Raw genomic sequence first — 25396 nt, forward strand, 5'->3', positions numbered from 1 at the left:
ATGTCAGCATGACATCACTTCAACAGGAAGTACATAGACTGGACAGGGAACAAACTGTATTGGAATGGGAGCTGAAGGCTGCTTTTTAGACCATAAATGTGTGTGAAAGTTTGTGGGTGTGTTTGTTTTTTGTTTTTTTTAAATAAATTTATAAAGCTTAAGAAATAAAAATTCGGACATCCCCTTCAATGTAGCCAGCCAGATAAGTCCCAAGTGTTATACCACTATATACTGCATTAAAGGGGATGTCCAGATCATTGAGATATATAGATATATTATATATAACCACAAAAAAAATATGGACAACTCCTTTCATATATACCGTATACACTCGAGTATAAGCAGAGTTTTTCAGTACAGTTTTTGTGCTCAAAACACCCCCCTCGGCTTATACTTGAGTCAAGCAAAAAATAAATATATATATATTTTTTGTGTGTGTGTGTGTGTGTGTGTGTGTGTGTGTGTGTGTGTGTGTGTGTGTGTGTGTGTGTGTGTGTGGTGGGGGGGTGAGTCTATGGCCAGCCACAATAGCAATGTTTAGAATCTCCCATAAAATAGTGGGAGAAGAGAGAGAAAAAGAAAAAAAAAAAAAAAAAAAAAAGCTTTAAGAAAATAGAATAATGTTCGAAATCCCTCCTCTCCCTAGAATACGTTTAAAAGTAGAAAATGACTGTGAAACACATACACATTAGGTATCCCTGTGTCTGAAAGTGCCCGGTCTACTGAATATAGGGGATCTGCAGCGCTCCTGTTCCGTTGGGAAGAGGTTAATAGGAGCAGATACCCTATATTAAGCCAGACTGAATTCCATGTAGGGGACAAAAAAAAAAAAAACCAGTCCTGAAGCTCAGGGAAGAGGCAGACAGACAACCAAAACACCCCCTTCCCCAGCAACTACTGCACCCAAAAACTCTGACCATTTTAATCTTTGAAATTTTCCAGTAGCTGCTGCATTTCCCCCCTAGGCTTATAAATTTTCCCAGTTTTTTGTGGTAAAATTAAGAGCCTCGGCTTATATTCGGGTCGGCTTATACTCAAGTATATACGGTATATATATATCTATAAAAAAAAAACAAAAAACCCTAGCGTTATTTTAAGATTAAAATTGTGAATACTTGGAACATATTCTAGAGTCGCATATTTCAACAAAACTGCAATTTAATAATTTCATAAAAGGGTGTTAAAATAGATATCTTTACAATAATTGGACAGATGTGTCTGACTAGAAACAAACAGATGTGCTCGCAGATTCATGAAATGTACATTTGTATTTTGTTATAGTTAAATACTCCTTATACACTGCACTCAATCTGCATGTAGAATTTATTAAATACATTAAAATCTGCAATGTAACAAAACTTGTTTTTCCGCATACGAAATTTATAACACAAAAGATGGCTCACTTAAATTTTTTCTTTTTTTTGTAGTTTTCTGACAACTAGTGTACATTTTACACTAGCTCATCTCCACCGACACCAGCTGTTTGCTCTGTTTATTGGACGCAGTTCACAGATTACATATACAATAAGAGTGCTGGACAAAAAACATGAGGTACGAAAGTGGTTCAGAGATAATAGGTCATGCAGATCATGCTAAACAGCAAAAAGGAAAATAAATGTGAATGATAGAACACTGAATAAAAATACAGAGAATGTGCATAACAAAATAAAAAAAAAAAAAAAAAATTACACAGCTTTGCTTCTTTGGTTACAAAGTAGGTTGAACAATTTCACAGTTTTTTTTTTTATCCCACCCTAAAAAAATTATAATTCACATAAATTTTCTAAAAAGCATAGGAATCATGGCATTTTTTTTTTTTGTTTTATTCCTCCCACATTCGGAAAGAAGAGAAATGAACAAAGTTTTTCTTCATCAAAATAGCTAATCTATCATTTATTTTAGTATCACAACTGTCGCTCTCCTGTACAGGTGCAATAGGTTTCCATACTTACTCTTTACAAAATTTACATTCAGACTGGATCTTTTCTATATTGTAAAATAAATACCAAAAAGTAAGATTGCTGTTAGTGTTAGATATACATATATATGCCTGGATACGTATGCTCAGTTATTGCCCTACTGGATGCAATCCTGTTTTCTCTACTATTTATGATAGATTTACATTTATTCTCTATATAAAGGAAAATAAAATAAAAGAGTGTCTGTGACATTGTTCATACATATTAAGAAAATAGCAGCCCTGTAATAAATAAAAACACAAACATTTCATTGAAACTAAACAGAGGCAAAAAAAAAAAAAAAAAAAAAAAGTTACTTAAAGTACGGTGGCTCTCGCTAGGAATACAATGATTAGTTTTGCTTACATAGAACTGACAAAACATGGCTCAGAGTATATTCTAACAAATAAAGAGACGCCCCCTGGGAGAGCCACCGGAGCTCCGTAAGTAAGACCCATTGCTGGATATCAGACCTTAACAATTCAGGCAGCAATTTATGTTATAGAAAACCTCCCTATAGGACGTGGCTAAAATGAGAGATCAAATTCACATAATTGTTCATCATTATCAACTAGGCCTAATGTAAGAGCAGCAAATGACGTGCCGCTCCTTTAAGCTGACAAGCACGTCAATATAGGATATAGTAATACCTGGAAAACATGCAGAGCAATCTAGGATATAATTGCTGCAGGAAGCAGATGGAGACAAGCCCAATATATAGAGACCCTAAAGGTTCACTCTTCTGAATGGCTTCCTAAAATTGCAAAATCCAGATGAAGTACTTTACACTCCTGAAATAATAGGTTGACCAGATCATATAAACTGGAGGCGCTAAGCGGAGATGTCTACCACTATGGAGTATGACATCATTAGACAGCTGACAAGTTATGGACAGTGATGACATCATCTTTCATGCAGTTCCAAATACCATAACTATTCATGAGCATCAACTGCTTTAGTAACAGAGTAGCTTCATTTATAACAAGACATGCATTTTTCGTGTTTTCTAGAACATAAAGTGCTGCTATCGACCCCTTACAGAAGGGCTAGTGACCTGCACACATTCATTGTCAGTATTCAAAGAATGCATGTGTTCTGTTGATGCGCCTAAATACACAAATACATATTTCTTTACAATCCAATTGTGTTAAAAACCTGATAGGCAAAGCAATAGGTATCACCCCTCTCACAGCGAGAGATCAGGGAGTACGATTGTCTAATACTGAAAAGGCCAAAACACACAAATGAAGCATGGCTACTTGCTCTTTTTCGCATTTTTTCATTTTTAAAAGTGGAAAGAACAGCAGTGGCACACAAGGACAGATTGCTTTCAGATTTTCTGAACGAGGCGAGAAAGCAGTTTTTGTACACTTTACGCCGAAGAAACATTCGGTTGCTGCGGGGGGTGTGCGGTCTGTGGAGCGGTGTGAGGAGCTGTAGTCACTGGAGGCGGCTGCTGACAGGTGCCAAGACCCACTTGGGTCGAAAGTTGAGACAGCTGGTCGCTGTTAGAAAGGGATTTTAACAGTGCATTTTCACGTTCAAGTGTAGAGTTTTTCTCTATTAATTCCTTTATTTGTTCCTTTAGGACTTCCACCTCTTCTCGTACTGCATACATCAAATGGCTTTTTACCAGGTCCTAGAAAAGCAAAATAAAATGGTGAAAAAGGTGACCTTACAAAAATAAAAAGAGCAACGTAATTGTGAACCATCCATTTATAGTGCACAGATGACGTAGGAGCAAAGAGATAAATACATGCACAGAAGCTGGTGCACAAAAATGAAAGAACCCTTATGTTCTCACACTGCTATTTCTGGAAAAAAAAAAATCATATAATGTTACTTTTCATTTAGTATGACGCCTTTGTTTTCACACTAAATGCTGGAAATGTTTCGCTTTTGAGAAAAAAAAACAACCCACAAGTTGCCACAGTGGCGCCACCACATTACTAGAGCCTTGACTGATCCACTACAATCTGTCATCATCCATCTGAAGGATGTGCTGCCTGTCCTCGCTTACCCTCAACTACTCTATCAGGGAGCGTTCACACTACCGCTGCGTCTGCTGGTAATATTTTGTAATGGATGCTAGCAGCAGATAACAGATCCATCATAAATCCCATAAATATCTTATTCATGTCATTGGGATTTGATCTGTTGTCAGAGTTTATTTTCACCAAATCAGTCACTTATCTATCATGTATGGGAACCCTTAGCAAAAACATAACTTATTAGCACAATATGGCACTTGGAAGCTGACAATTCTGGAAATGCTGCATGGTGGCTCAGTGGTTGCTGAAGTCCTAGGATCGAATCCGGTCAAAGACATCATCAAAAGGAGTTTCTATGTTCTGCCTGCCTTTGTGTAGGTTTCCTCCAGGTACTCTGCTCATATTGTAGGACTCTAGCTCTATCTACTTAAGGGATGTAAAAACAGGCGCAAAGACGCCATCTGTTTACATAGAGGTTAAAAAAATAAAAATAAAATTTATATATAAAATTTCTGTTTCTAGTATACTATGTTTTTGTCCATAAAAAAACAAAAAAATAAAAAGATCTTTATGTAAACGGATAGCCATCTGTTTATTTCCATTTTTTGCATCCTTTAAGTGGATCTCCTAAATAGATGGGATAAAAAACAAACCCCAAAAGCCTCTCCTTCAGTGCTTATGTCCTCCCTCCCCTCTGTAGATTTGTACAGACATGTGTAATCTGAGTCTTGTGATCTGCAGTCGGTCTTGAGACTGATCTTGTAGAATTTTCAGAGTAAAACTCAGTTTATCAGAGGGAGGAGTAAGAAAAAAAACAAACAACTGGATAGCAGAAGAGGCATGGTCCTGATCAGATAGATTACAGTTTCTTAGAATTATCTGTAATATTTAGTTATGCTACTTAAGTCTGCAATATCTATTAAAACGGTCAATTACAGTAAGGAATGTGAAGTCAGAGTCGAGGAGTTAAGGGCTAGTTCACACGCAATTACGCGTGTGCATATTCTGTTGCGGCTGCCGTGACGGGATGCTGGTGCAGTGCACGGCGTCCCATGGCAGCTTTCTGCTCCAGATTAGGCCCAAATGAATAGGCCTAGTCCAGACGGTGCTGTCACGAGGCGGACACCACGGCAGATTCAGCCGCGGAATCCGCCTGAAGAAAGGGCAGATAGCGGTCTACATAGACCACCATTGTGAGGGGGCGGATTATGACATGGATTCCGCACCAAAATCCACCCCCTCTTGCCCCGTGTGAATAGGGCCTAAGAGTCAGAGCTAGCAGTGAGTAGTGTCAGAAAACAGGTTACCGCTTCTGGCCTCATATCTAAATGATTAAGGCTAGGTTCACAATTGCGTTGGAGTCTCGGTAGGATAATCTATCACAGATTGCGTCTAAAAATCGGTGCAAGGAGAAGGACTTTAAAGCCGACAGACCCCAAACAGACACCATTACAGTCTATTGGGACTGCAGGTAAGCTTTTTTTTAGCGGTCAGACTCTCCCTCTTTCGGGTCCCCATGCAGACCCGAATGACAGAGACAAACTATAGTGTGAACCAGCGAATAGTTCGATGCAGTGGTTACATAATTACTTGTACAGAAATTCAGTAGATTTTTTTTTTTCCCCTTAAATTAGAGGAACTTTCTGCTTCTGTCTGACCATGGTTGTCAGCCATTTATGAAGGAGTTGAGAAAATTTATAGTCTTATTAGGCCTGCCAACTCCACCGCCATGGTAGCAAAGGGAAGCAGCTATGGAAAAATAACTGGCCGTAGAAGTAGATGGCTGCTGACCGACCCTCTTCTGGCAAGTACATGGACTTCTGCCTCTCCAAAGGTCAGTCTCACTTCCTCCTCACTGCATGGAGTGTTTCACATGGGGACAGCAAAACCTCCTTTCAGTTACGGCTTATGACTAAACAGCCTCCTTTCACACAGTTATAAAGGAGGAAATAGCAACGCGGCCTTCCTCACAGTATTTAGGAGAACACAGAGAAAGGATATTTGCATTCTCCCCAAGTGGTGTAGATGGTACTACTACTGCATTACCACACTGCTACCACAACATAGTGACAAATCTAAAAATTAAGATGGTGTCTGGTCAGGAGCAAAGGAGACACTGAATAGCAGTGTACAAATCTGGTGAGGGGTGTAGGGATAAGGGACATTTCGTTGTAATGCTTTAAGTCGACAACTTGCTCCTCAGTTCGGAAATTTGTCATAAATGTACTTACCATAGCCTGCTCTATCTTGTTGTCGATGGCTACAACATTCGCACTCGTTGAGCTAAGAAGAAAAAGAACAACATTATTTTACAAATTTGCTCCGGCAGCCGCAAGACTTCAAAATAATGTGACAAGACATGACAAAAAAAGCAAACATTGAGACATAAAACCTGTTACAAAAATTAGAAATAATGTAGGTTTTCATAACAAACAGAACTATAGATAGCCATCTAAGCGAAGAGTGCAAAGGTGTGCTTGGTGCTACCAAAAACCTTACAATGGAGACACAAAAAGGGTAAAAACAGTTCACAATTGTAATTTATTCTTCTACATCTTGTAATACAAAGGGAAGCAACATTTACACAAACATGCTATTCTTTTCCTTCACAAGACAAGTCAGACAACAAGGAAACCATGATACTGTAAGCGTATAAGCTGAATACACCTTATGAATCCCTGTGATAGGGCTGTATACACACTACCTGATACCCCTACCCAACCCCCTACTGTACTAGCAGCTAAATATACAGGGAAGTGACAGCTGGAAACTACTGGAGGAGCCATGGAGTAGATCTGCCAGCCCTCGCTCCAGTGGATTTACAGGTTATGTCATCACTGGTAATAAATGGCAGATTTATAGTCTCAGGTCATATCCAGCTACATGCAGACGTTCAGCCCTGTCCTACATATCTCCACCACCAGCTCTTGCTCCATAAGTATATGCTTCGCACCAGAAGTATTTTGGACATTCACCTTCTCAGACAAGGTACGTGGCTTAAAATGCAACACAGTTCTTCAAAATTGCATCAAAATTTTGTTGCAGCATTCTCACACAATGTATGGCCACTTACAGATGGTATACACTTACATTTGCTGCCTCCTTACACTGAGTCTAGTCTGTCATCCAACTTCAGACACTATGAAATCCAGTGCATCCTTAGGGCTAGTTCACACGGGGGCAAGGAGGCGGATTTTGACAGCGGATTTTGCCTCAAAATCTGTCTCCATACAATGGTGGTCTATGGAGACCGCTAGCGGAAAAAAAAGAAGCGAGCTGCCCTTTCTTCAGGCGCCAGCAACTGGGGAAGCTGTGACCGCGACGGTTCTGGCAGGCGAGTTTTGACCCGAGAGTGACGCGGCTCCCCGCGGTGTAAGTAAATCTGCCCCATTACTTATGATGTACAGACCCTAAGGTTCACAATGCATGCAGGTATTCATGTCTGACATACACTCCAGTAAAGCTCTAAACATAGCCATAGATTCTCATTTACATGACAGAGTAAATTGTTTCCTTTTAGCCCCCAGGGTGGTAGATTCTGACACTTTTTTGTCTTGTATAACTGGCGGCACTTTCCTATGCATTGGGCTACCAAACAGTAGGTTTTTATTCTGTAATGTGAATCTGCCCATGCAGAGCGTTATTCAGGATTTTGGTAAGGATTTAGATGTGGATTCTTCCTGTAAATACTCACCAAATCCACTGTGTGAATGAGCCTCTAGCACTAAATATGTAGCTTATACATCAGTCCTAAAGATGGAATCAGATCTTGTAAGAAAAGGCTTTGGCCAAGTATTTGAGAAAATCTCTTCTGATCTCCTAGAGCAGGATCCAATTCCATCAATACAGCCGTCCATATGCTAGTGACTGAAGTCTGTATGGCCAGATTTAGACCATTTCCTTCTACTATTTGTGTACATTTGTGATGGTGAATGGCAGAGAGGTCTCCAGAACTTGCTCACAACGTTGGACACTTCAGGTCTGCCAAAGCAGAAGTCAGTCTGGCTAAGTGATGAGGTCCTGTCTGAGGATCTCTCTTTAGGGCTTCACACCCCCAAGTTTTCTTCCCATCAAAATAATTTTTTATATGGATAGAATGGTAATATATTTTTCTATACATTTTCAGTCAGCATTACCTTATTCCTTTTTATCTGAAGCCTTCTCTTCCATTGGGTCATATGACCTCACTCTAACCTGATAAATTCAGATGGTGGCGGTCTGTCACCACGTAGAACATGCTAAATACACCATACTGCCTTTCCCCTGGACAATTTTTTTTTTTTTTAAACCAGTCTACCCATTGAAAAAAATACAGCCCCTGGAAGGTTACTATATACGACTCTCCATGTGGGCGGGAACCTTTGGATTTCTCATAGAACAACAAGGACCACCCACTTGGAGACTTCATTTACATGTAATCTTACAGCGGCCGTATCTTTTGAATCGGTCGGCAGATTTTAAAAATAAAAACTCCAAATTGTTGAGGAGAATGTCAAGATCATGTCAAATCATGTAGCATTTTCTCCAGAGGCTTTCAGAGTCAGGCCCACAGTTCCTCAATGATGGACTATCAGGAGCAGCTCAGCCTCCATGACTGTATACTGCGTATACTCAGCAGATTATAGAGGGGGATATATCACACTGCCCTCCAGCAGGTACATACAGTATAGTCTACAGCTGCCCAGAAATGATGAGCTGAGGCCTCATGCCATTAATAGCAGAGCCAAGAGAAAACTAAAATCCACACGATCATGTCTGATCATGGATTGCACGGATATGTAAGCAAAAATGAAAAAATCCCGGAGAATGACAAACAGGGGAGGGGTGCAGAGATAGAACAAAATTTTGTTGGAGTGCTTCTTCAAAGTAGTCTGGATGACTGTTGACCCCCAGCCTATGTTAAAACAACATAGATATAACATTATGTCTGCAAACAGAGTACTCCAGCTGTTGTGTAACTACAACTCCCAGCATGCATAGTGTTGTAGTTTCACAACTGCTTGGGTGCGGACAATTGCAGACCCCTGGCTTAGACGATTCTGCCCACAACTGCTTGGTGGAATCTAAGACCTCAGCACTAAATATATCCACCAGGATTAATACAACGTTCTACCTGTATGTCTGCACTTCTTAATCCAGCCTCTAGTTTTTCGAGCTGGGTCATATGAATACAGTGAATGGCGATGACCTATTGCTACATTGTCAGTACAAAGAGGTAAATAGAATTATGGAGATCTGATCATAAGAGACACAAGATCTCCTATTACCAGTTATGCAACAGTCCCAGCTCCTGAGAGAGGACACCAGTGACGCAGGCAGAAATGCAGCAGCAATAGTTACCAGAGAAGTCACCACCACCCAAAGAGACAAACCGGACTTTATAAGCAGTACTAAGAGTATTCACAGCTGAAATGAAGGAAACCAAGTACTTGGCTTGGATGGTTTTATATAAAGTGTTATTGCAGAGCAATAAATATAATATTCTACAGTCATGAGATTATCCTATGGGATCAACTTCCTACACAAATGTAATATTACAGTATCATATACATTTAGAGACTGGAGAAGATTTTTGCAGTTTGGCAACAAGTCACTAAAGGGGTTTTGCATCTATTCCAACGATGGGTGATAAATGTCAGGTCACTGGGAACAAGGAAAAGGAGCAAAGAAAAGTCCACATACGATTTAAAGGGAGTCTATCACTAGACGTCGCACCGCAGATTAGATCGGGTCATCTGAACAGTGTTTTCCCCCTTGTGAATTGGTGAGATATCACAGTTTCTGTCCATACATAAATGAGACTTTTGTAGCAATGTGGGAGTTACTGCTTACCTCTTGAGTAATGGTAACAACCTTGCTCCTCCAAAGAGATTATTTGCATATTGTGAAAAATAGCTCTCAGAAAAAAAAAAAACCCATGAGAAATTTTTTTTGATTCAGGTGAGACTAACCTATATCTGCAGGGCTAGATTGATATGCTGGCTTCTAGTGACGCTGATTTTAAAGAAAATATTCCCCGTGTGATAGTCCACTTCCAAACCTCTTTATACCTTGTCTGTATATGCAAGAGTATATGCAAGTAAATCTATAGAACATGGTTACTTATTAACCGTAACACCTAGAGAAACACTGAACTTTATTAAAGTATTTTATGTACATGCTCCAAGTGGCAGGAAGACTCCTTAAGGCACCTGTATCATATATTCTTTTTCTCTAGGTTGTTTCTGATTACTGACCAGGAAATAAGGGTAATCTATAAACATTAATGGCGCCAGTAACACTGACCATGGGCTAGTGCTCCCCGCACAAGTCACCTGCAGGACAACCACTGCACACCAGGGTCAAAAAGACACACTAGATATAGAAACTAGATTTATATTTTATTTACCACCAAACTGAGGAGAGGACATACAACAGCCCACAATGGCGCTCCCTTCCTTCTGATCCTTCTTTTCCTTTGGGAGATGGCCAGTTACTCTGTATGTGCCATTCTGCACACTCGTGTGAAACACAAACCTGCCCTGCTTGTGAAAACACCACAAGAGCCGCTAGACAAAGAGCATCCCTTATTAGCAAAGGTCACTTTTATACTTTCTAAACCCAAATAGAAAGTCCGTGGTTTGAGATATTTTCAAGCTTTTCCTTCCTCGGGTCGTTGCGGCATCATCACGACCGTGGCTAGTACATCTGCTTTTCGGAACCTGAAAACGCAAGAGTAATGACCGTCGACCACTAGAAAAGTAACATTCACCCAGAAGTCTTAGAGATTTAACACAAGGACTTGTCTGCTTTACTGTAAGTTTAGTGAAGTAAGAAGAGCCACAGTTTGTAATACTCTGGACAGATTGTAGCCCTGAGAAAGTCTCACCTCCATGATGTTACTCTAGAGTATGCCCATGGGAGAAGGGTGAGAAAACCAGGGGCTACCAACACTATCATTGCCAACTACAGATGTCAGGGGACACTTTTTTTTTTTTTTTTAATTTTGTTTACAAAGTACACTATAGGAGCATATAGAGAGCACTTCTATCAACAAGCTTTATAGACAGAAAACCTTCTCTAAACATCATTATGCAAATTACTAGATGCTGATACATGTCACTTCAAAGGCAGGGATAAGATCAAAGCTCAGTCATAGTGTGTATGTATGAGATATATATATATATATATATATATATATATATATATATATATATATATACACACACACACACACACACACACACACATATATATATATACACACACACACTTTTTTTTTACACAATTATACTTATTATTGCACTCAAACTGTATCTATATATACACAAAAATACACACACACACACACACACACACACATATATATTATATATATACATATAATGTATGTATATGTGTATTTATATTATACATACACGCACTCATACATACCTACATACCTCCAACCCCTTCTATGTGATCCCATTCTGAAACATACAGCAGATTCAGCACATCCTGACACCACCATAGAGGTAAAATGGAAACTTAGCTTATTTTGGCAAAAGAACTAAATCAGAACTAAAAAAAGAAACTCACCAATAGGTGCGCACACGCGACCGGGAGTGTGGAAATGAGGAGCCCATGTATGAACGTCTACATGCCATGTCGTCTTCCACATTTAATTTTTTTTAAAAAAAAGGAAACAACCAGAGCAATGCAATGCTTGCCAACCTTTCCTTTTGCACGTACAGGATTGCGTGGACTTGTGCAAGAGACTAATGTGTCACCAGGACCGAGGAGCAAGGCTTTATCAGCAATGGGTGTGGAGCTACCTGCCATTCCTCCTAACAAATGAGCCATACACACAAGGGGTGGAGAGTTTACAGCCTTGTGCTCTGAATCTCAGCCAGTATGGTCAGGCTAATTTCATTAGGTTAAGTTGATGAAATGACATAACAGACATGAGTTCAACTACTTAAAAAAAGCTTCAAAAACATCTAAAAATTTAATTCTCAAATGGATATGTTTATTCTATTTGTGCTCTCATAATGAGCGGCATTCAGAACTGGAAGCATGACTTACCAAGGAGGATTACAGATCGCACTGTGGCATAACGCACATTACACCAGCTGAGAAATATAGCAAAACAAAGTAAACAGCAATAGTCTGTGCTGAAAACAGGATGAAAAGATGGAACTGTACATCACTGCCTTTACCAGGACCCTCCTGTTATTTCTACAGATACCCCATATTATCCACAGTGGATTGGAGCAACCGGACTTTCCTCAGTGAGATATTGTCAGGATGACTCTGCGCGCTGCAGCACCTTGGTCTGATACAGGAGTTTCCACTATTTTCTAATTAGTTGAGAGATATCAGACGTTTACAAAGGTTAGACAGGCTCTACAAGATCACAAAAGATAGCTACTTTAAAAAACTTTTACCTGTCCACAGGTTGTAAAAAGCATTACAGCTCACCCTTGGTTCACTTCTGCGTTTGGTAATCCATTCAGGGAGTCTGCATGGGGACCCCCCGAATGGACCACCAAACACATTTGCAAGCAGTGTGCAGTGAAAGCACATGGACCCCCATAAACTATAATGAGGTCCATGTGCTTGCCGCACAGTCTCTGCATGAATCATATGGACAGGAAAGTAGATTGTGAAGTACTGTCCTGTCCGCATGTTCCCTGTGGAGATCTCGTGGCAGTCACACAGCCACATTACAGTCTATGGGGTCCATGTGCCTTCACTGCATATCGTTTGCAAATGTGTTCGGTAGTCCACTCAGGGGGTCCCCATGCGGACTCCTCCGAACGGATTACCGACGCAGATGTGAACGAGGCTTTAGTGCCATTCACTTCCATGAAGCTGAGCTGCAATATCAGACACCATTCATTGACATATTTAGTGTTATATTTGGAAGAATACAGCCATGTTCTTTTATTCCTGGACAATCTCATTTCCAAATCACTCATTGGAAATGGGACAGCAACATTGGGGAAAAAAAAAAAAAAGGGAGAAACAAAGCCCCATTAGGCCAAGTCCATAAGTAGCAGAACACAGCTAAAAGTTGCTGTGGAGGAGAGGGGCGCTGGGGAAAGCAGCATTTTTCCTTTTTGCTTCTACCTTATATGAGTGTATGGGGAAACTGCAGCATTTCTGTGAATACATTTAACAAGCTGTGATTAATAAAAATGCATGTGTTTCTGGAAACTCTGCATTTTCTGTATACTTTTTGTGTAATGTGTGGATGACATTAGTGAATCATCATTTACTTTGCTGGGACTGTAAGGCTGAGGTTCCACATTGCTTTTTAGGAGCTAAAAAGGGAATGGAAAATATATAGTAAGTACTTATACTTCTCCTTACTGCTCAATCCACTCCTGGCTTTTGTTAAACACTTTTTTATGTTGTCCGACTGTGTCCGGTTAAAAAAACCCGGATTCGCCTTGGAGAGCACAAAACGCTGACGGCCGGACACTTTCCAAACCCATTCAAATGAATGGGTTTGAAAACTGAGTGCAGGTTTCTGTCTCCTGTCCATGGATGGGATATCAATAAGAGCCACTTGCACACTGCAAACATAAAACACACAACACTTCCAGAATAGAGAGTCTCGCGCTGCAGTTTCCAACACACAAAGTGTCACTTCCAGTGTCTGTATTGTATGGCCTAACACATTTACCAAACCTTTCTGGTCGGTTCTTCTGTGTGTACCGGTGATCTGCCATGTATGTTCAGCTTGAAGAACAGCAATATACTATAGATCTAAGCCTGCGATATTAGCCGGTAAATAGATTCAGAGGTTTGCTGCAATAGTTTTAATAGCAACACATCAGACTACACCTTGTGCAACGTAGCCCCTTCCTCAATCACCCTAAGTACATAGTCATGTAAACAGTGTCAGGAAGATGTAATGCTTCACTAACCATTACCTGCCAGCTGACAAGTGAGCGCACTGCATTAGCTTAGACCATATGAAAACCAGGAATGTTATCCAAAGAAAGCATTCACATAGTCCTGAATCCGTCATCACCTTCTACAAGGATATAAACAATAAGATGAGGGGGATGGAGGGGGAGGACTCGCAGAATTAGCCAATTTAGACACAATTTAGCCAATAAATGTAAAAATATCACGGGATGGGAACACCATTTTACGAATTTCCTTAAGGGTGCCTCAGTCTCTCAAGGTTGATACCTAATCTACAACTGAGGCAATATTTACAGGAGTGTCACAAGATTTCAGAACAATCGTATGAGTCACTCCACAATGGTACTGACCTAGACAGTCTGACAACTCGAAGCCCCGATTTGCACATTGTATTGACTCATCACAACGCCATTCATGGGTTTACTTAGTTTAGTAATAAATGGCCTAACCCTGGCGTCTGTCCAACGCTAGCGCTCACCTTACGTGTAAAGGAGCAGCAAAGCCTTAAAATGTACTTTAGAGCAGACGGCCGGACTAAGCAATAGTAGTCCAAAATGGCTACTTTGCCTTCCAGGTTACAAAGCGTAGACTCAGAGAAATGATTCAGGCTACATGGACACTTCTGTACTGTCAGTGGCCCCTTCTATTCTATCGCCCCAAGCACAAAACTCATTTTCAGGCTGTTTTTTTGTTTTTAATCACGAGTGCTCCATTTTGAGAACCAGAAAAAAACAAAAAAAAAAACAAAAACAAAACACCCAATTGTGCAGTTCCATATTTGATCCGATTTACGTTGACCAACCAATGACTGCACATGGATAAACATCCGTATATAGCCCATTTTTCTCATGACCCTTTAGACTTGAATGGCCAAGACAAGTAAAGAAAGAACAAAAGTCTGTGCAATTTTGTTTTTTCTTTCCGTGTGCGTGGCTCCGTTCATGGGTCAATTTGTTGTGTTTTTTTTTTAATGGACAGCAGCTCAGGAGAATTCAGGATTCCCCTCAGTCTTCTATATGCTTGACCGAATCTTTCCCAAGGATTATGTCCTCCATTGTTCCATATACCAGGGGAGATGACGATCTTTGAGATATTGGATGACAACTTTTACAATCTCACTCACTTGCCTTAATGAAACAATTCTGTAGAAATTTTAGAGTCTATCTAATATATTATGGTAAAGCATTATTTACTTCATTAGGTTAGTCCAGATACGAGCGCTCTACAAGCCTGTCAGACAGTAAAATTCCACTTCAGATTTTAAGCCGAGTTTCTTTTTCGAGGGGCGATTAGGCCAGAGAGTCTGCTGGTTAGCCTTCCGATAACACCAGATGTGGTTTGTACATCAGAGATCTTAATCTGGAAATTACTTCTCAAAAAAGGAAATATTGGCAAGTGGCTGATCTACATTACAAGTCTAAGCTACAAACCTAGGAGTGACTAGAACGTATGACACTAGGGCAAGTCACACTCCTGGGTTCCTGTCATGTAGTTGCTTTGGTGTCCCCATAGTTGTAGCATGGGTCAGGACTTGTGAGTCTCAGAACCACTGAGCCTCAGCTAACATTATGCAACTGAAGCCGCCTTGCAGATTATGGAGTTCTGTCCATTCCAGTTCACTCACATTACATGATAGTAAGCAGGATTTACTCTATATGAGCTCTACAGATTGAATTCAAGGAAAATGTCCTAAGGCTGGCCAAAAACAGACAATTGTCACCATTCCTCCACTAAACACACATGCTGAATGGTCAGAAAGAAGACAAACTGGTGCCAGAGGCTGTCATCTCCCTCTGGCTCCCAAAAAGAGAGCATGCTGAAATCCAACCATCTGATCCTTCTCTAACCAACACCTTCAGTCAGTAGAGGCCTGTATACATATTAGATGGCAAGAGGGTCCCACTATCCCAGCAAAATCAAGGGGCTCAGATGAAAGGAATTTTCATACTGATGACCTATCTACATGACCAAGGTCATCAGTATCTCATCTAAATGACAGGTCTGAAACCCAGACCACTCACAGAACAGCCTCTAGGTGCCGGAAGTTTCTGCAGTGCATGGGGAACATGTACAGTCAAGCATTACTATTGCAGTAACCCTGCACCACTCCCATTAATAGAATATGAGCAGACCGCACACTGTCCCCCTGTCAGCTGTTTCAGCAGCCTTCAGGCACCAGAAGCTGCTGCAGTATGTGTGGGGGCTGGGTGTCAGATCACGAACTGATGACCTATCCCCTGTGCATGAACAACCCTTTTAGTAAACGGCCATTGACAATTGTGATTTTTACCATTTATTGGGAAGGGGGTGGGGGGCAGATTTGCTTCAGTCATCCCAGCTGAGAATCTGTACCTCTTAGTTTCCCATTACATAATTTGAAAAGCAATTGTGTACCATTAGCTATAGAATAACTTTCTAGTATAAAATTGGCGCATATGAACAAGTATACAGTTTTGTATAAATGAAGTTGATACTAAAGCCGATCCGAGCGCACGCTGTCCATATGTTGGGGATTGTATACGACTACCTATTCATTAAGTCATATCACTAGCAGATCACATCTGTATTCCATCTAAGCAGTGAAGAACATGCAGGCATTTATTCTTTGAAATGAGTTGCCATTCTCACTTCAGTCCACTAGATGGCATCAGCAGCAAAACAACATCCAACAGGAGACTATTGGGAAAAGTGACCTGTAAATTGGAAGATTTAAGAGACCATCTCGGCCACAGGGGAAGAAAACAAAACCCACCCCACAGCATGCAGATTTATGCTACCATTTTTACTACCTGTGGAAATTGCAAACAAAAAAACGTGATTTGGTGCAGTTTTTGCTGATGCATGTCCCATGTGGACACAGCCTTAATAAATGTGTCAAATGAAACACACAAGCTTCCCCAAACGTGACATCTCCAGTGGTGGATGGATTTTCTACTTAATTCTATTACTTTGCAGGACAAGCAGTGGCAATGGAGTCTGAAGCAGATTATTGAGGACATTTCAGCTTCTATATGTCCGGTATATTTTGGCTAATAGCGGTCCAGACTCTTGACAATCTCAAAAGCAGATGTGAATCCAACCAAAAAGTACTACAAGGATATTTTTCTTAGAACAGTCCTTATTGATAGAGGGCATCTGAGATAATAATGAACTAGAAGGCACAAGGGCAGAAAGTAAATGGTCTCCTGAACACATCACAACACAGCCTTGCAAAAGTATTCATAGCCCTTGAACTTTTTCCCATTTTGTCACCTTACAACTACAAACAAATGTACTTTATTGAGAGGTTAAGTGAAAGGTCAACACAAAGTAGCAGATAATTGTGAAGTGGAAGGAAAATGATAAAAGGTTCACACAATTTTAAAGGGGCTCCATCATTGGGAAAACTCATTTTTAACTAAGAATATATTTGCATAGCCTTTAGAAAGGCTATTCCAGGCATACCTTTAATTTGTTAATCCTTTCAGCCGCTTTTATTGATATGCTAATTATCCACCTTGGAGCACTGGAAGCTCACTGAGCACTGTGTGATGTGTGTACACAGGGGGAGGAGAGGGCAGGGAGGCTGCTGCCGAATCATTAGCCTCCCTGCTCTCACCTCCCCCTGTGTACACACAACACAGAGCTCAGTGAACTTCCGGTGCTCACTGAGTGACAAGAAGAAAACCATTGTTGAAAGAAAGACATAAGTGCCGTTAGTTTACCACAAGCCATATAGGGGACACAGAAAACATGTGGAAGAAGGTGCTCTGGCCAGATGAGAGTAAAGTTGAACTTTTTGGCCTAAATGCATAGCTATATGGGACGGAAAAGTAACACCGCTCATCACCCTGAACACACCATCCCCACTGTGACACATGGTGGTGGCAGCATCATGCTGTGGGGAGGCTTTTCTTCTGCAGGGAGAGGGAAGCGGATCAGAGTTGATGGGAAGATGGATGGAGTTAAATACAGGGCAATGCTGGAAGAAAACCTACTGGAGGCTGCAAAAGACTTGAGAAAGGGAAAGAGATTCACCTTCCAGCAAGACAATAACCCTAAACATACAGCCAGAGCTACAGTGGAATGGTTTACAGCAAAGAATATTCCAGTGTTAGAATGAGCCAGGCAAAGCCCAAACCTAAATCCCATTGAGCATCTGTGAACAGCAATTTTCAAGTCTTTGCCATTAAATCTGGCTGAGCTTGAGCTATTTAACAAAGAAAAATGGGCAAAAAAATCTCAGTCTCTAAATGCACAAAGCTGGTAAAGACAGACCCCAAAAGACTTGCAGCTGTAATTGTAGAGAAAGATGGCTCGACAAAGTATTGGCATAGGGGAGCTGAAGGCTTTTGCGCATCACACTCTTCAGATTTTTATTTGAAATTGTGAAAACCATGTATCATTTTCCTTCCACTTCACAACTATCTGCTACTTTGTGTTGGTTATCACTTAACCTATCGATAAAATACATTTAAGTTTCTGGTTTTAGGGTAACAAAATGTGTGAAAGTTCAATGGGTATGAATACTTTTGCAAGGCCCTGTAAATGACATTGTGATGTACTGTGTGTAGCAGAGAGCCTCTAAAACCATTCTCCCTTTCAGTCACATGACCATGTGATGACATTCCCTCCTCCTTATATATGGAAAACCACAGATCACGTGACAATTATTTCCATGGCTCTCTGCCTCTGAAGAGATCATGTATCTCATACTGGGCAGCAAGTCATCTTCACAGAAGATCTGTATTGCATATGAAGACAATGAGCAATTTCAGCACTACCCCACTCTGTAATTTAGGGGAAGGCAGGTACCTGTAGGTAAAGGCAATAAGAATTTTAGTTCTTTACATTGGCAATGGAGCACCACAGCAAGCCCCAGCAGCATACAACAAGTGACGGATAATACTACACGGATAATACTTGAGCTATGGTGGCATCCGCCGTTCAAGTCAGTCATAAGAGGGACATTGCATCCTCAATTTTGCCTCTAACAGTAGAAATTAAAAAGTAGTATATACGTAACCTTTCCATGCTAAAATAACTTGGCATGCCTCCATGTACACCTGGAAGCTTCTAGATGTGTGTGTAGACTTCAGAAATGAATAAGACAACCCGTTTACAGACTGGAGTGCGATCATGTGTCATGTTTATCGGACACACCTCACTTGGGATACGATTGCGTTTTCTCACATTGTCATGTTTGTTATATACCCACTAAATAAATAGGGCCCGAAATGCTAATTCTTGTTGATGAACTGGTTTTTCTTTCACCGAACTCTAGGGATAAGTCACATAGCAACCTTAACGGCAAGACTGAAAATACCACTTCCCAGAGGAAAGAAGAGACACACAGAAAATAGCCAGTGTATGGAGCTGGAAGCATACAGCATTGTAACACGTCAGATTGGGTCACATTCCAGGCTCAGGTGGACAAGTCTGGAAACCACTTGCTATACGAAATACACTGCCGCGTAGATTAACAATGCAGTCATGCAGTACAAAAATAGTATACAAAAACTGCAAACGCACACGGATCACACAATGCAAGACACAAGCGCACCACAGATTAGTAGATGCAAGTTTCATAGAATATATCGATAGATCACTTTAAGGGCGGGGGTGACATGTCCTGCAGACTTATCCCAGTACCCCAAATCTTGTATCTAGTCATGGACTCAGTGCACCCTCTTCAATAAGGGAAATTAAACTTACCTTTTCCGTTTCTTTTTTCTGTTTGGGACTTAGAAAAAGTTGCTAAAATCAGTCGGTGTTCACACTGTTAATCCCACTTATTTCTCTTTTACGGTATTCCCTGCTCCCTTGACTGCTCTAATCCAGTTCCAAGGTCCTCCAAAGCAAAATAGAAATACTGTAGATCTAAAAAGACTAAAGAAAAAAAAGTTGTACACAATTAGATCATATAGCTCCCTCACATGTACCAAGGATCACAGGACTTGGGAACTGAGGTTTTGGAGCAAAAAAGATGGATTTGTCAGTGGTCGATCCTCCAGAAAGAGGTAGTCATGAATATGTGAAGCAGATAATGAAGGATGGGAACATAAAACACTGTCCAGCATATAATATATCCCGTCATCTAATAAGTTTATGTTCTAGATATGACCCGGGATCCAGAAGTGCTATCTGACAACTAGGTCCTGTGGAAATGGCAATAATGGGCCCACAATACAGAAGGGCTACTGACATCAACTGGACATGTACAAGCACCATCTACTTCCTGGCATTGCCTTCACAACATGGTCAGTAACTTATTAACCTCAACTAGTCAACTCAGGCCAAATATGACCATGGTAATAATTATAAGACGACCCATATGGGGTCAAGATGAGAACATAAGTTCAAGCATCTTTATTGTCCAGGACTAAAGAACTAGAAGGAGGAGACCTCTCCACCTTTATATGGATGACATCTTTTAAAAGAGTCCATGTACAGCTAAAAGGAGTTTTTGGGACCCTGACGTTATAGGTCATCAGTAGTATATAGGAAAGCATCCGACCTACCCCATGCCGATCAGCTATTGGAAAGTTGGAGGGGTGCAACGCTCTCTTCACTTTTGGGCCATCCATTCTGTGTTACCTACATGCATGCTAGCTTGGAGGTGGTGGTGTGTGTGTATATTGGGGGGCATTCAGGATTTAAAGCTTAACCTGTTTAATATATAAAGGACATATAGAGGATTCACCATGGTATTGCACTGTCGATCCTCTATTAGATGTTGTCAATATATCTTCTTTTCCCTTCTTCCAACAAATAATTCTAGGATAGCCCCAATAGATATAGGAATAACTAGTAAGGCTGATGTGGTGGGATGATAGGGGAAAAAAAAACAAAAAAACCCTTAATGAATCCCTGATTTACTGCATAGCCTTCTTATCTGTATGTCAACACAACCCTGGGCCATGGAGTAAGCTCTGATCCTCAACCACACAGAAAAACTGAAAGGTGCTAAAACAGGGATAGAAGGTAACACTAACAACTAATACTTGCAAAAAGAAAGAAAGAAAAGGGTGGGAGGGGAATAAATAATAACCGGAAGACAAGAACTGGATTTGAGCAATGAAGGGAGCAGGTAAAACCTAAAGAAAAGAAGAGTTATTTCAGTCACACTCCTTGGAATTACAGTCTGCAGACACCAGAAAAGCTCCACAAAGCTCCATTTCCATTGCACCGTTCCCATAGGGTCATTCAAGAATTAAGCTTTATGGTAAGCTGCTCATGCAAAACTTGCACGTAGCCATACAGTGCTCATACCTATCACCCAGTCTCTTTGACCCGCGAAACTTCACTTGAAATGCTTCATAGAAAGCAGAAGAAGGATTCCTGCGAGACCCAAGAATCAAATGGAAAAAAAAAAAAAGGTAGAAAACATTTGTGCTGTAAGTAATGAAGAAAGGGAAAAATTATTACAGAAAACATTAAATGTCCATAGACAACTGAAGGACCCGGCACCAGCCAAGCATCAGAAGGCTACAAGTCTTCTCAAAAGTAGGATTTGCATTCAACTTGAGGTACCCCCTACTCATAGCCGGATCAAACCGTGCCAAATCCAGACTGAGCCACTGGCTTCGTGTGCTAGAGGAGACAAAGACACTATTTTGGCATCAGTTCGGTGAATGCCAGCCTCTAAACAGGTGTGCCATATATATATGCTGGAGCTTTCCTGGCACTTACACCAAATATACACTTCATTACACCCAAATACATGTCTAACTGTTCTGGAAAGATGCTAGAAGCCAAGAGTCATGGCTGGCTGCAGAGTACTCTCCTATCTGTGTGTCTCCCCACAAAGATATGTCACAAGTTCTTTACAGCTGCAGGCCCCACTTTAAAGGGATTTTCTGGGCTACAAATATTGATGATGACATGTCCTAAAGATGTGAGGGTCAGAATCCCAGTACCAAAGAATGATGCAGGTAGCAAGACAGCGCTGTCCTCTGTGTAGCGGTCAGACCAGCAAACAGTGGCATTAAAAAGAGAACAGAGCTGTCTGCTCCATTCTCTGAGGGTGGAGGTGTGGGGGTGTTAGGTAATTGATTTATCAATGAGGGTCTATCATGGGGATATGAATAGGTTGGTGTCACCGCGCTCCGTTATATTTGGGTGCTAGTGGGAGGATTCTTCAAAGCATAATACCATGAAAGTAAGAAAAACAGCAACCCAACTTAGTGTGTACAAGATGGGTGCTCATTTATTTCATCGATTATATCCGGTTTAGTTTCCAAAGTGTATTATTTCACAACCAAATCTATTAGCTACAACGTGCTGGCAAATTTGCCTTTATCAAGTTACAGGAGAATGAGAGTGCATGTCCTCATTGTCCTATACCTGATGTAACTTGACAAAGGCAAATTGGGTGAAACATTGTAACTACTAAGCTGTGAAATAATACACTATCATTAGGATATGTCATTACATATTATAGCCCACGAAGTAGCCCCAACATATGTTATAGGTATCACTAGGCATCTAGTGATACAATATGGGTCACTTATGCATTTGAGAGGGGTGGGGGGGGGGATTGCTTTATTGAAGTGCAAATAATCCAGAGACAAAAACATCTCAGTGACTGGTATTTTTGTAACTGAAACCCAGACTTAAAATAGTAAATTGAAGTGCTAAATGTGTGTCAGCGAGAAAGCTGCAGCCTCACTTTTCCTGTAAGCGCTTACACCTCTGCACAGCGCTGGTTCCTCCTCTTCTTTTGCAGTGAGCTATTTTTTGTGCAGTCACTTCATTGCTTATCATATCTAGAATTCAACACAGCACAGAACGACATGCAGGAAAAGGGACGACTGCTCCAGGACCTCTATTGTACTCGCATACATCATTTTGTCAATGATATAATATTTACGCAAGTCATTCGCTACCAACCTACCATCCACTATAGGCGGTCACGTCACAGATTATCACTGTATTTACGAAGCTTGCACTGGACAAGCGTCACATATTAGGAATACCCCCGCAAACAACCTGCTGTCTTGTAAAGTTATAATGTATCATAGACACATCATCATATTCTGATCAATGGGCTCTGACCTGTGACAATCCCAAGAATGAAGGATGCTGGCCAAGTGAACGGGCTCATGCTGCGGCTCCCTACAAAAGTGCAGGAAAAACTTGTGACCAGTGCCACTGCCCCCTTGTTCCACCACGTAGATGTGCCCCTGGCTATAGAGACATGCGGAGACATTCAGGCTTATTCACACATTTATATGCAGCATTCCCTTTGTGCCAAACAGGGACAGAATCCAAGCACAGGAACATAGGAAAATGTTTGCCTATGTCCTACAGCCAAGACCTGTTCTTGTTTTTCGTGTAAGTTTTTCAGGCGCCACAGTGACTTTCTAAGCTTTCATTTCTCTTCTCTATGGCTTCCTTCCCCTGGGTCTCTTCTGGCTTAGGTAGCTACCAGAAACAGTGGACTGACATTTACACAAATACCCAATATGTTATACAGTGGAAATTTCCATTAAGAATAGCAATTGTTACCAAGACAGTAAACTATTAGAGGTCCTAACAACAAAAACTAAGCAGTAAGAAATTCCATAGTTGTCAATAGGCGATGACAGTAGTGGTGTCTGCATACAGAATACAGGGGGCATTAGCAATCCTCTATTATACACATATATACACAACTGAATGCTGTGGATAGATTTGGATGACAATACATTATAAAAAGGTCAAGGGCTAATAACTGAAGTTTTGTTATTAATACTACTTGGTTTTGACTTTTTCTAATTTCCATTGCCAGGCAAGAACGAAAGTCCACCTACATGCATCTAAAAACAGTTCTAGTTTACAGAAAACATGGCCGGCATCCCAGTATCAGGAACCAAGTCCTGGCCAACCACTGTGCTGCAATACACCAGCTACTCACTGAATAGTCTGTCATATGTTCAGCATTAGTTACTAATATTTATAACTTCCACCCCCACAAATACTGGCCTTATAGGATTTCCACAGAGATATGAACCACTAGAGGGCACCATTCCTAGGACCTATACTCCAAGAATACCATGGACCAGAGGTGGCAATGATCACACTACACACTGACTCGCCTCCGCTCAGGTCCTTCACGGAGACCCACTATATATCATAGGGGAGCAACTCTCATAGTATGTTAGACTACGGCGGCAGGTGGGGTGTGACCCAGAGCACTACTGTCTGCCTTGGATTGGAGTCGCACCCCATTGCCTGCCTGACATTGGAGAGCGTAGGCATTGAAAAAAGCTGCACTGGGTTTTCAAGACCTGTGGGGGGCTGGAGAAAAAAAAAATCCCACCTGTGGTAAAAACCGTGGAATGGAGTTTATCAAAGGAGGTCAAATTGGTGGAGGTGGTGAATGGATCTCTTTAAGGTGTTTTTGCACCATAACAATTTATCACTTACCATAGAGTTTTCCGACAATAGTCTGAAGTATATGTACACTTAAGGCCCTTCAACATTTTAATGGGTGATCAGTGGCCTGCGTTAACCATTGCCATGTAAACATGCCCAGTAATAAGAATGTGCTACCACCATACAAACTGTATTGGGATGAATGACTAGTAATGATCATTGTTCTATACTCACATGTATATGAATGTAGAATCTATGCAGTATAGGCAACTCATCTGCCCACATAAAACAACCTCAAGACACATTAGATGTGTAATGGCCAGACCCACCCATTTCAACTCATTTGGCCGACCATCTGAAGTATATATGGAGAGCCTTTAGCAGATGTTGAGGATAAAATAAGATTTGGGAAGTAACAAATCTGCCCATGAAATGTTGCCTGCTAGGAGCCCTTTAGGTGAATCCACAGTATGAACCCATTTAGACGGGCCAAAGAGCAGGTGATGATTTGGAACATTCATTCCCAATAACTGCCTGTATAATGGTACGCTTTCAGTCCCATAGGCGCAGTGACCAATGACTGCACAAGTCTGCAGATAACACATTACCCTATCACACTTGTGTGGTCATTGGTCACCACAGGCAGCTGCTAATGTCTGTGGTCATACAGCAGTAACGATTGCTGCATGCTATGGGTAAGGCAATCAGTGAATCTGTCTCCCCAATATAGTCTGTATTTATCTTTGTCAGTATGTGTTATGTTGCATAAAGAAAGTGATCGCCCAACCAATGTGCTTTGCTTGTCAGATGATCGGAGCACGTTCACATGGGCAAACTATTGCGAATAATCGCTCCCGATAACTGGGCCTTAACTTCTTGGCACTGACTGTATCTAGTGAGATCACTTGTGATAAAACCATCTGCAGTGTTATCTTTATTAGCGCTTTAGTGAATCTTTGCCAAATTGTAATTAAGAAAACAGATTGATGTAGTCAGGCCACATTTTTGTGGATTTTGTAAGCTGCGCTATTGCCAGTTTCCACATCTCTGATGAACTTTATCACTTTGCTAGAACCTCCGAACGGTTATCCGCGAAAGGCAAAAACTAGGCAGGGCTAGAAACATACAGGACAGATAACTTATTGGTTACCCGTGCCAGGAATGATGCTGGTGGGCACTACTAGTCACAGTAGCCATCAAGTGAACACACAC

At 41.0% G+C, this 25396-nt stretch overlaps 1 protein-coding gene across 2 annotated transcripts in view; it reads right to left on the reverse strand.

Annotated features, from left to right (window-relative positions):
* Window positions 1-1157: 1157 nt before the first annotated feature.
* TSC22D2 (TSC22 domain family member 2) overlaps window positions 1158-25396 on the reverse strand; it is a 41864-nt gene continuing 17625 nt past the window's right edge. The window contains exons 2-4 of one of the 2 annotated variants that reach the window (XM_075268783.1): window positions 21098-21166; window positions 6181-6232; window positions 1158-3597 (exon numbers count right to left, since the gene is read on the reverse strand). In XM_075268783.1, the coding sequence (XP_075124884.1) occupies window positions 3331-3597; window positions 6181-6232; window positions 21098-21166 (388 nt within the window). In that variant the 3' untranslated portion in view covers window positions 1158-3330. The remainder of the gene's footprint in view (window positions 3598-6180; window positions 6233-21097; window positions 21167-25396) is intronic. The other variant, XM_075268785.1, reaches the window with a different exon arrangement.

This window comes from Leptodactylus fuscus, chromosome 3, assembly GCF_031893055.1.
Source record: "Leptodactylus fuscus isolate aLepFus1 chromosome 3, aLepFus1.hap2, whole genome shotgun sequence".
In the NCBI taxonomy this organism is placed as follows: Eukaryota; Metazoa; Chordata; class Amphibia; order Anura; family Leptodactylidae; genus Leptodactylus; species Leptodactylus fuscus.